Genomic DNA, 12,292 nt, shown 5'->3' with positions numbered 1-12,292 from the left:
TGAGGCATAATTGTAGATGATCTGACTTGAAAAGAGAGAATTCAAGTTTCGTGATGGAGTTTGTTTGTTGAAGAGTGAGACCAAGATGTTTTTTAGCGGCCAGTAGAAGGCCTCCTCCTTTTTTTTTTAGGTCTGGGTAGTGAAATAATGTCGTAGGCTTATGTAGGCAGCTGGTTTGTTAGTACTATGTATGAAGGTTTTAACCATGTTTCCGTGATAGCGCATAGGTCTGGGTTGACTTCTATAAGATAATCATTGAGGATAAGCATTTTTTTGGAAAGTGACTGTGCGTTGAATAGCGTTAACGTGAAAAGTGAGAGACCTAAGAGTTGAGTGATTGGAGAAGTCATTATTGAGATTAGTCTTTGTTGTCTTGAAGTGTGTTGGGAAGTCGGTGTTGTGTTTGTTCTTAGTTTGTTCCTGATTATGGGAATAGTAAGTGGGTGCATCTTTGAAGTAGTTGTGTCTTATGGTATTAAGTAGTGAGGTGAGATCGTTCTGTTGTGGAGGGGCGAATGGCTGGTTCTCTAGGATCTTAGGTAATACAGCTGTGGCCTCGGAGGGATTATAATACTGAGTCTGGGAATCTATTTCTGCGAGGAGTGGTGGTCTACTGGTAGTGGCACTTGGGTCTGCACGAAGGGGCGCACAAAGGGGCTGGCCCCTTTGTGCGCCCTCATCTGTCCTTATTCCTTGATCTGTGTCCAGCTCTGCAGCTCTCGCTCCGGTGCTTTGCTTTTTGCTCCATTGTTTCTACCCCCACGCCTCTCCCTTGGGCTCCTAATCTGGAGCCCGTTCTCTGCCACAGCTGCTTGCCGAGACATGGTTTTACTGGCCAGGGCTCTACCTTCATTCAGCCTCTTCGGGCACTGCTAGTGACCAGAAATACTCTGACAAACACACAAAGATCTTCCAAAAATCCCCCACATGGATTATGAAAAGTGGGCCTTAGGTGGATTTCTCACAGCTATAATAACACTAATATACACTAACACTATAATAACACTAACATAATTATAAAGTGACTAACATTACTTTATAATTATTTTTATTTATTTATTTTTTTATTTAGCATTTGTTTATATACCGAGGTACAGCTGACAATGCCTTCACTCCGGTTTACATTACAACGAACCAGTTACATTTAAATTCATAACATTAAAACAGATAGAAACAGAGTATTAACTTAGTAAAAGTTAATAAGTACATTGAACAATAGATAAGAATGTATGCAGTTCTTGAAGTTGACGGTTGAAGCCGTTAAAGAGAGAGAAGGTTTCTGCAAGTCGGGCGAGAGTCAGAAGGATTGTTGGAATAAAAAGGGGGCGAGAGGTGGATATGAAAAAGGATTTATGCTCTGTTATCATTGGGTGAACAGTCATTGTAAGACTGTGAGAGTAGCCATTCTTTAAGTTCCTTTTTAAAGGATTTAAGATTTTCTTGTGAATTGAGGTGTAGAGGTAAAGAGTTCCATAATTTTGGGCCGACTATAGAAATGGCTCTATTTCTGGTGGAGGAAAGTTTGGCTTGTGGTAATGAAGGGACATCCAGCTGAATTTTATATGTAGATCTTGTTGTATGTGATGGTTTATGCAGATGTATAATATTGTCCAGGGCAGTGAAGTCTGCTTTGTGAATTGTCTTATGTAGAATTGTGATGACTTTGTACTCTATTCTTTTTTTAACAGGGAGCCACTGTAGGTTGTGGAGTACTGGGGATATATGGTCGGATTTTCTTTTACCAGTCAGGACTCTGGCAGCTGCATTTTGGAGTAACTGTAGTGGTCTTAAGGTTGCATTGGGAAGGCCAATTAGAAGGGAGTTGCAGTAGTCAATACTGGAGAAGATGAGGGTTTGAAGAACGGTTCTGAAATCCCGGGGATGAAGCAGTGGTTTAAGGTGTTTGAGTATTTGAATTTTGAAGAAGCCTTCTTTTGTTTTTGCTGCGATGTGTTTTTTAAGATTTAGCTCATTATCTAGCCAGAAACCCAGATCTTTAACGTTGTCTTTGAGTTGAATTTGAATGTTGTCAAATTGGAAGGGAGGAGTGTATGTTATACCAGAGTTTTTCCTTGTGATTAGTATACATTCTGTTTTGCTCATATTTAAGCATAATTTTAGGTTGTTTAGTAGTTTTCGTATTGCTTCAAGGTGTGAGGCTGCTTTTGACATTGAATCTTCTAAAGACGAAGTAATGGGAATGAGAAGTTGTATGTCATCAGCATACATGTAGAAAATGATGTTAAGGCTAGTTAACAGATGGCATAAAGGAAGAAGGTAGATATTAAAGAGAATGGGTGATAAAGCTGACCCTTGAGGAACTCCCGTATCCAGAGGGATGGCCTCAGATGAAAAGCTGTTGTAGGAAACTTTGAAAAATCTGTTTTTAAGGAAAGAGGAAAACCAGTTAAGGGTTTTTCCAGCGAGACCAATGGATTCCAGACTAAAAATAAGCCTTTTGTGGTCCACTGTGTCAAAGGCTGCTGACAAATCGAGGAGGATCAGAAGGTGATCTAGTTTGTTATCGAGGCCTCTTAATAATGTGTCAGAAAGATTGAGTAGAAGGGTTTCTGTACTGAGGTTTTTTCTAAAGCCGTGTTGTGTGGGAAATAGAATATTATGGTCATCAAGGTGTTCGTTTAGTTGTTTCAGAACCGCCTTTTCTGTCAATTTGGCAAAGAGGGGAAGGTTTGAAATTGGGCGGTAGTTGTTTAAATCTTCTGGGTTGAGGTTTTTTTTCTTAAGTAGTGGTGTGATAGTAGCGATTTTTAGTTTGGTAGGAAGCTCACCCTCAATAAGAGATTTGTTGATGAATGCTGCTATAGTTGGGGCTATGGGATGAGCGATTTCCTTTAGAGCTCGGGTTGGGATGGTGTCCATATCATGACGTGCAGGGTTTATTTTTTTCAGCATTTTCTCAGTTTCCAAGTTGGAGATGGGATTGAATTCAAGCCAAGGACTTAAGTTTAATGAAGGATGCTTTTCTATGATTGATGGGGTGTTGAAGGTGTCAGTAATTTTTGAGATTTTGCATATCCCTAAGCAAAGGAGCTGAACCATCTGACCTAAAATGGGTAAATGTACGAGAATAAAGAAGTCAAGAAGGAAGCAAATATTTAACCAATAAAAAGATCCAGAATGAGGGCAACATGAGCTGGTCATGGAGTCTGAGAGCTGCCATGCAAGAGACCATACGCAGCAGTCTAACATCAGTGAAGAAGATTTTCACAAGTATTGCTTGCTCCGTGGTGTGTTTAAGTCTTAAGACAGATAATAAAAGCATAGTATTGGTACTTGGGGGCTTTCTTTGGTGTTGGGACATAGCTGAAAGGCAGACTGTAATACATAAGAGCCCAGAGATCAGAAGATCCTGATCAAGATATACTAGCACCATGGCCCTAGATTAGACTAAACTGAAAAAAATAAAAATGATGAGGTCTATATTGAGTAACACAGCAAGTGGGAAAGTTGCCCAGATAATTTTAACTAGATCTTCAACAGAATTTATTTGAGAAAGCGATCCGATGAACAACATACTGACATAAAGGGATTTTTCTGACCAGGCTTGCCCTACCAATTTTTTCTGGGCAGAACTGGGCGCTGCCCAGACAAAGTGAAACCGTGGTCCAGGAATAGCGCTGGTTCCCCCCTCTTTTTTTTTTTTTTTTTTTTTGCAACTGGATAAATATTGTGCGGGCATTTTGTCAGCAGGACAAAATTTGGGCAGAAACATTCAAACCTCAAGTTCTCTGGCTAACTCCAAAAGTTATCAATCACAAAATCTGCCCAAAATACACTCAATGGGGGTAATTTTCAAAAGGAGTTACATGCGTAAATGTAGCTACTATTGTAGCAATTTTCAAAAGCCATTTACTCAAGTAAAGTGCACTTATGTGAGTAAATCCTATAGACAAGTCAATGGCATATATTGTAGCAATTTTCAAAAACCCACTTACTCAAGTAAAGTGAATTTACTCCAGTAAACCTGGTTTTTACTCGAGTAAATGCTTTTTAAAATCAGGCCCAATGTATTCCAGAATCCCTTAGTAATCACACAAAAAAATGGTTTGCTGGTATCTCTTTCAAAACATTCCTAATAACCACATCAAAAACATAGATGTATACAATATATTGTTTCTGTATAACCCACACTTCCAGAGTTTGTATATCATTCAAACTCAAAATGGTAATAGGTCTCTTTACTTTATTTTCAACATTTTTCTATGTTTCAATCATTTTCTTAATTTTTTCTTCAAAGTATTTCAAGTGATATCTTTCTTATATGCTGATGAACCTCAATATCAATCTTCATGTGTAATTAAGTGAATGCTCATCCATATATCACTAGCAGTAAATCCACCCTTATCTCAGTAGCAATTTTCATTTGCCCTTAGGTAAGTACTTATCTCTGCATAACCAGCAATAGTTCAGCCCCGACATGATCATGTTTCGAACCAACAGGTCCTGCTTCAGGGGGAATCCGTTATGGAGTCTTCACAGCGTTCCATCAGCTCGATATCCAACCGGCTATCTGAAGTCAGGTCGCAGGAGAAAAATAAAGAACAAGAAGATAGCCATATAAAAAGAACATGCATCCTTGGATATCGAGCTGATGGAACCCTGTGAAGACTCGATAGAGGATCCCCCCTGAAGCAGGACCTGTTGGTTCAAAACATGATCATGTCGGGGCTGAACTATTGCTGGTTATGCAGAGATAAGTACTTACTTAAGGGCAAATGAAAATTGCTACTGAGATAAGGGTGGATTTACTGCTAGTGATATATGGATGAGCATTCACTTAATTACACATGAAGATTGATATTGAGGTTCATCAGCATATAAGAAAGATATCACTTGAAATACTTTGAAGAAAAAATTAAGAAAATGATTGAAACATAGAAAAATGTTGAAAGTAAAGAGACCTATTACCATTTTGAGTTTGAATGATATACAAACTCTGAAAGTGTGGGTCTTACAGAAACAATATATTCTATACATCTATGTTTTTGATGTGGCTATTTAGAATGTTTTGCAAGAGATACCAGCAAACCATTTTTTTTTTTGTGTAACTCCAAAAGTTAAACAGACAAACATTTCTAGAATAAAAATCAGAGGCTTTGAAGGATGCATGTTCTTTTTATATGTCTCCAGTCTTTGTCTCTGTGGGAATAAAATGTGTCTTCCGTGACCCGAAGGCCTTAGTTGTTTCTTCATGAAACTGTGCGAGTTCAAATGTTTTTCTGAGATAAACACTTCAATAACTGAAGGGCTACTGGGAGCAAAACAGGGAATTGGAAATGACAGCTCCTGCATTCTTAGTAATTACTGGTGCTTTGTTGCCTTAAGTGGATCCTGTTTTTCCCCTACAGAGGCTACCTAAGGAACAGTCTCTGCTCTTAGCTGTTTTTATACATTTACTGAAAGAAAGCAAACTAATTCTGGATGTGACTTCTTGCCACTTCTGTATGTACTCAGAGGGGTCATGTGTCTTGCAGAGTGAATACATCGCTCCCTGTGACTGCAGACGTGAATTCATCTCCGGATTTGATGGCTCTGCAGGTAGGTCTCCAGATCACGACCCTGCTGCCTGTGTTAAATGTGATCTTGGGCCTGGGAAGAATGTGCAGGGCTGACTTCAGAGGTTTACTGAAACCTATGAGAACAGAAGTTGACCACAAATAAATCCCACAAGATCCTTCTAGTTTTCCTTTTCTGTTGCAAAACCACAGGTCCTACTCAAGCTCTGGCTTTACCTTCGCTTTCCTGCAGCTGGGGATCCTTTGTACTTACCTCCTGTTTTCTTGTGCCATCTCTACTGGGAGGCTGTTCTGTGCATCTGCCACCCTTTTGATGAGTGCATACCGCATTTGCCGGCGTTTAGGACGTGGTGGCGTGTAAGACTCACCCACCTATTTTCTACACATTTAAGGAAAAAATAATTTTCTATATTGGCTTCCCCATTGCCAGAGTAGGAGGATTAAAGCTGCTAAGTGTCGCAGAATACTAACAGTGTCCGGTGGGGGAGGGGGAATGACGTGATGGCGTCGGGGAGCCAGGGCGCGCCGCCCGATTGGCTGGTGCTGGGCAAAAGGGGCTTGCCAAAGTGCGGCAAGCCCCTTTTGCCCAGCACCGGAGAATGATTAAGTTCCAGAGCAATTTCCCTGTTAAAGGCTGCAGAAGGCAAGTCACTAGTAAGGGCTCAGCGACGGCAGCCCTGTAAATAAAAATGCTTTAGTTCTAATTGCACAGACTACTTCCATTTCTCTTCCATTCTTTTCCGGTAATTGCCCAGCACCGGAGAATGATGCACAAGGCAGGGAATCAAAATTATACTAACAGCATCCGGTGGGGGGGGGGGGGGAGAGAGTGATGCGGTGGCATCGGGGAGCGAGAGCGCATCGCCTGATTGGCCGGTGCTGGGCAATGGGGCCAGCACCGGCCAATCAGGTGATGCGCCCTCGCTCCCTGATGCCACGGCGTGATTCCCCTCCCACTGGACACTGTTAATTTTGATTACCGGCGCATAGGAATCACTCCATATTTTTCCCCTATTTTGAGGGGAAAAAAGTACATCCTATACACCGGCAAATACGGTACTTCCTTCTCTAACTCCTGATTGTATCCCCCCTTTCAATCTACTGTCATGACCCCCTTCTTCCATAATTCCCTTTCTATGCGATCTGTGCATGTCAAAGGCTGTTCATTAACAGCGGTCTGAAGGACACAGACCCACTTGGAGGGCAAAGGAGGCCATTTGCAGAAAAAACACGTTCTGATCTTCGTTTTCCTAGTTGGCCAAATGGAAGGAAACCTATTTGTGGTGAAAGGTGCAGCAGCCGAGTGGTAGGACCCACCTGCACAGCAGATCTCTCCTCTCCCCAAGCAAGGAGAAGGCTCAGCAGAGCTATAGTGGGGGCCTTTAATTTCATTTTTAAATATTGTATTTTGTAGTTGCTGCCTCTGCTTTCCGGCTCTCTTTACTTTGTGCTGATGAGAGGTGATGCACAGAGCTGATCTGCCCCGTGTGTTCTGGAACAATCCAGGCGGTGGTGGTGGTGTAGTAGTATAGTTGTCCTGAAAATCCTTGGCTCTATAAAAGTGTTACCTCTGCCCAGCTGCTTTGGTTAGTTTTTTTGTTAACGGGTGTTTGTTTTCTGTGGGGTGGCTCAGCATTCTCTTTCTGCAGCTATTTTCCTGAAATCCTGGGAATGGCCATGCTCGGAACCATGTGACAGATGACATCACGGGAACACTGCATCTGATTGGCCAGTCACATTCTTTGTGGTGGAAGGTGTGAGACTGGGCTGATCTGGTCTGCACATGGCTCCTCTTAGGGGCGCAGGGAGTTCCGAAAGAATTTTGTTTCCAACGGTTTACCCTCTGAAATATAGAGTTAGCTGCTGTTACATGCTATCTACTGCCATATGAACTTTTTAAAACTTGATAACAGTGCATGCTAATCTTTTTTGTAATTAATATATTGGATGCCTGTTAAACAGTGGCATTATGCAAATGGAGAAATGCATGCTGGACTTGCTGGGTCCAGTCTTTTTTTCTTTTAATATTTCTGAGGTATTGTGAGCTGCTGAATTCTAGAACCTGATTTCTGAAAACTATTTCTGACGGGCATAGAATGAAAGAGGACCCTTGATAGATCAGGACCCTGTCCAGGAACCTCATAGACTCTAGTTGGGGGTTAGAGGGTATATGATCAGTGTGCCCAGTGCTTAGAAAATAACCTTTACAAAAACAAAGTCTCCTGGCATGGGTGTACAATGCTATATGCATTCTCTGTATATCTGAGATGGAGGGGTTTGAGTTTGGAGAGCTGCTTTAAACCACTATCAAGACCAGTCCAGAATAATGCCCTCACCGAGTCTCTTAGTGTTAGTATTGCCTATTATTTAGTTTTAGTACTCTAAGATAGTACATAAAATTGGAGAGATTCAAGAGAGAGAGCTTTGAGTATAGACAAACCCTCTGTTGACTTCTCTTTCCTTTCTGAGAAGGTATGTCGTAGTTTGAAGAACAGTTTGAGGGGGTTTCCCTGTAAGTACCAGGATCAATCCAGACTCCTGGGTTTTGCCCCCCCTCTAGCAGATGGAGACAGAAGTTTACAAAACCAAACTCCGCCTATATCTAGGCTGGTGCCACCTACAGTCTGGCAGTATTCTTCTGTCTCCTAGCAGGTGGAGAGGGTGCAAAACCTACAGTCTGTGTTTAGCCTAAGATTTAGGTGGTAGATTAAAAAAAAAAAAAAGAGATAGGTAGAAGTTAGGTGTTTGTCAGAAGGGAAGGACCGCAGAGGCTTGCCTGCTGGTCCCAGTCCCCGCCTCCCAGGGGAGGGTAGGGTCCTGAGGGGACCGTTCCCCCTGGTTGAGGCTGCCGAGGAGTGGGGGAGCCCCATATACCGGCACTTTAGGTCTGGGGGTGATACCGGGAATCCCGGCTCACTCCCACCAGCTGGCTCCTGATCCGAGGTGAAGAGGTTAGGTAAAGTTAAAAAAAAAAAAAAAAAAAAAAAAAAAAAAAGTTGGTGCCTGTTTTGTTTTTGCTGTTCCTTGCCGGGGCCCGGATTGCGTGCGCTCTCTCGCTCTGCCGTCGGGGTTGTTGATTCGTGTGGCGGGCGGGGGAGGGCTCGATTGTGTTTTTGGTTCACGGGCTCTTCTTTTCCCACTCCGCGGCAGACCATGCCCCGGCAAGCGGCTGGCCGGGCCTGCGGGTCCGCGGCGGCGCGGCTGTCTAGGGATAGCCTCTGTTCAGGGTGTGTGGGAGGGGGAGAGGGAGTATCGGCGCCGGCGTCGGGGACCCAGGGGGGTAGACAGCCTCGTGCCGGGTCCACCACGGCTGCCACAGCGTTTTCAGGGGGGGGGTCGTCTTCGGGGTTGCCGGGGACGGCCGCCATTTTGGGCGCGTTTTCGGCGGGAACGGCAGCCATTTTCTCGCCTCGGGGAGCCGAGGCAAACGCGGGCCAAAGCGAGAGCGGGGAGGATAATCCCCCGCCGCGTTTGTCACCCCAGCAAAGGGCTACTGGGGGGGGGGGGGGGGAAGGCCAGCGAGGCCCAGTGCCCCCAGTGAGGATTCACCCGGGGAAGGGGGTGATGAGGAGGGGTCCTCGGATTCCTCCTTTAATTCTCAATTTGTGCTCCTCATGCACAAGGCCTTTAAGGCCCGCCGCATGGCCCGGAAGAGGCCCCAAGGGAACCCGCCCTCGGAGAGAGGTTCTACGGTGGGAAAAATGCCGAAGCCCGGTCCGGGGGCTGAGGGTCCGGCCAGGGTCTAGCCCCTTCTGTCCCGGGGGGCTGGAGGTCAGCAAGACTCCTCTACGGAATCAGAGGAGCTGGAGGAGCCAACGGAGGATCAGGATTTTCCATCCCAGCCCCCGAGGGGGGGGGTTGAGGGAGACGGAGATCCGGGGTCCAAGGGTTCCGGAGCGCCTCATGGAGCTGAGGGGGATGATCCAAAGGTGGTCAGGTTATTTCGGAAGGACGAACTAGGGCCCCTTATTCCGGAAATCCTGGGGGAGCTGGGGATCCCGCTTCCGCAGGTTGAGTCTCGTCTCGGACAGACGGATCCGGTCGTGTTGGGGCTCCGGGGTCCTCCTTCAGCTTTTTCTTTGCATTTCTCGGCCTCGGATTTGCTTTTTAAGGAGTGGGATACTCCAGAAATGGGGCTGAAAGTGGCAAAGGCAAAGGATAAGTTATATCCCCTGCCGGAGGACGTTCTGGAGCTGTTGCGCTTGCCGAGGATAGATTCGGCGGTGGCAGCGGTAACGAAGAAGACCACTATCCCGGTGACCGGAGGTACCGCGCTTAAAGATTTGCAGATAGGAAGTTGGAAGTTCAGCTTAAGCGAATCTTTGAGGTCTCGGCGTTGGGAATTCGTGCGGCAATTTGCAGTAATTTTTCTCTGCGAGCAGGTCTTCGCTGGGCGCAGCAGCTCTTAGCCAATGAGTCCCTGTCCTCTGATGAGGTGCGCCAGGCAAGTCGTTTAGAAGCGGTCATTGCCTATAGTGCGGATGCATTTTATGATCTTTTGCGCACATCGGCCAGAACTATGGTGTCAGCTGTAGCGGCGCGGCGGCTGCTATGGCTCCGTCATTGGTCGGCGGATGGGACCTCCAAGGCACGGTTGGGCTCCTTACCCTTTAAGGGGAAGTTGTTGTTTGGCAAGGAATTGGAGGATCTGATTGAATCTTTAGGCGAGAATAAGGTGCATCGGCTGCCGGAGGATAGGCCAAGATACCGTGGGGCTCCAGCCTCTCGTCCTCGTTTTCGCGGCGGTCGCCGGCCATGGACGTCTCGAGGCTCGAACTCTTCGTTTCGTCACAGTGCTACCCGACAGCAATCTTATTCTCAGTCCTTTCGTGGGCGCCGTTTCGGTCGTCCGGGAACCGGTCAGAGTGTGCAGGGCGGTAAGCCTGCACAATGATGTGAGGCCGGTCCATTCTTTCGTTCCCAAGATTGGCGGCAGGTTGAGCCGGTTTTACGAGGAATGGACCAGAATCACGTCGGATCAGTGGGTACTAGAGGTGATAAGACACGGCTACGCGTTAGATTTTTCACACCGGCCGTCCCGGTGTTTCCTAGTGTCGCCTTGCGGTTTTTCAGAAAAACGCCGAGCGGTACGGTCGACCCTAGCTCGGCTTCGCGATCTCGGGGCAATTGTGCCTGTCCCTCCCGACAAGCTCCGCAAGGGCCGATATACCATTTACTTCGTAGTACCCAAGAAAGAAGGAACGTTTCGTCCCATTCTCGATCTGAAAAGTGTCAACAGGTGTCTGAGGATTCCTCTGTTTCGGATGGAAACATTGCGTTCGGTAATCGCGTCTGTGAGGAAGGGGGAATTTCTGGCCTCCCTGGATCTCACAGAAGCATACCTTCACATTGGCATTCGACCGGACCACCAACAGTTTCTCCGTTTTGCGGTAATGGGACAGCATTTCCAGTTTCAGGCGTTGCCATTTGGCCTGGCAACGGCTCCGCGCACGTTCACCAAGATTATGGTGGTAGTGGCAGTGCGACTCCGCGAAGAGGGGCTGTTAGTGCATCCATATTTGGACGATTGGCTGATTCGAGCCAAGTCAAAAGCGCTTTGTCAAACAGCGGTTCAGCGGGTGCTCCAGCTGTTGCGCTCACTGGGCTGGGTGGTCAATGTGGCCAAGAGCCATCTGGTGCCATCTCAATCCCTGGAGTATTTGGGAGCTTTGTTCGACACCTGTCAAGGCACGGTGTCGCTCACGCAGGATCGAATGGTGAAGTTGCAAGCTCAGATCCGAAGGTTGTTAAGCAAGCTGGTACCGATAGTATGGGACTACTTACAGGTATTGGGGTCCATGAACTCTACGCTGGAGTTGGTTCCATGGGCATTCGCTCATATGCGTCCTTTGCAGTCAGCGTTGCTCTCCCGCTGGCGCCCAATATCGGAAGATTACTTCCTCACCTTGCCACTGACTCAGGACGCCAGAGACAGCTTGCCCTGGTGGCTCTGCCCAGCCAATTTGAGTCGAGGGGTCTCGCTGGAGACTCCATCGTGGACGGTGGTTACCACGGACGCCAGTCTGCTCAGTTGGGGAGCAGTCTGTCTCGGGCAGTCAGTTCAGGGACAATGGTCGCCTCGGGAGGCGTCGTGGTCCATCAATCGGTTGGAAACTCGAGCGGTGCGGCTGGCTCTTTTGAGGTTCCTTCCTCTTATCCGCAGTCGGTCGGTCAGGATCCTGTCGGACAATGCGACCACGGTGGCTTACATCAATCGACAGGGGGGGAACCAAGAGTCAGGCGGTAGCATCCGAATCCCGGTCGTTGATGATATGGGCGGAGTCCCACCTGAACAGTATTGCGGCCTCTCACATAGCCGGGGTAGAAAACGTCCAGGCAGATTTTCTCAGTCGCCACTGGCTGGATCCCGGAGAGTGGGAGCTCGCGGAGGAAGCATTCCAACTCATCTGTGCTTGATGGGGCACGCCAGCGATCGACCTGATGGCAACTTTCAAGAATGCAAAAGCTCCCCGGTTCTTTGCTCGCTGTCGGGAAACGGCAGCGGAAGGGGTAGACACTCTGGTAGTGCCGTGGCCGACAGATGTGTTACTCTGCGTGTTTTCTCCGTGGCCTCTCATAGGCAGGGTGCTACGTCGAATCGAGAAGCACCCTGCAGACGTGGTAGTTATCGCCCCAGAATGGCCGAGGAGGCCGTGGTTCGCGGATCTACTGAATCTAGCGATCGAGGAACCACTTCGTTTTCCATATCTTCCGGACCTCCTACATCAGGAGCCCATTTGTTTCGACCTGGTGGA

General features: G+C 46.8%; 1 protein-coding gene across 1 annotated transcript in view; it reads left to right on the top strand.

Annotated features, from left to right (window-relative positions):
* XPNPEP1 (X-prolyl aminopeptidase 1) overlaps positions 1-12,292 on the top strand; it is a 139,379-nt gene that overhangs the window by 24,103 nt on the left and 102,984 nt on the right. Inside the window, exon 3 of the mRNA XM_029610346.1 lies at positions 5,496-5,559. Coding sequence (XP_029466206.1) covers positions 5,496-5,559 — 64 coding nt within the window. The remainder of the gene's footprint in view (positions 1-5,495; positions 5,560-12,292) is intronic.

Source organism: Rhinatrema bivittatum, chromosome 7 (assembly GCF_901001135.1).
Source record: "Rhinatrema bivittatum chromosome 7, aRhiBiv1.1, whole genome shotgun sequence".
In the NCBI taxonomy this organism is placed as follows: Eukaryota; Metazoa; Chordata; class Amphibia; order Gymnophiona; family Rhinatrematidae; genus Rhinatrema; species Rhinatrema bivittatum.
The sequence above is the reverse complement of the archived record's forward strand: the minus strand, read 5'-3'. Positions and strand labels throughout refer to the sequence as shown.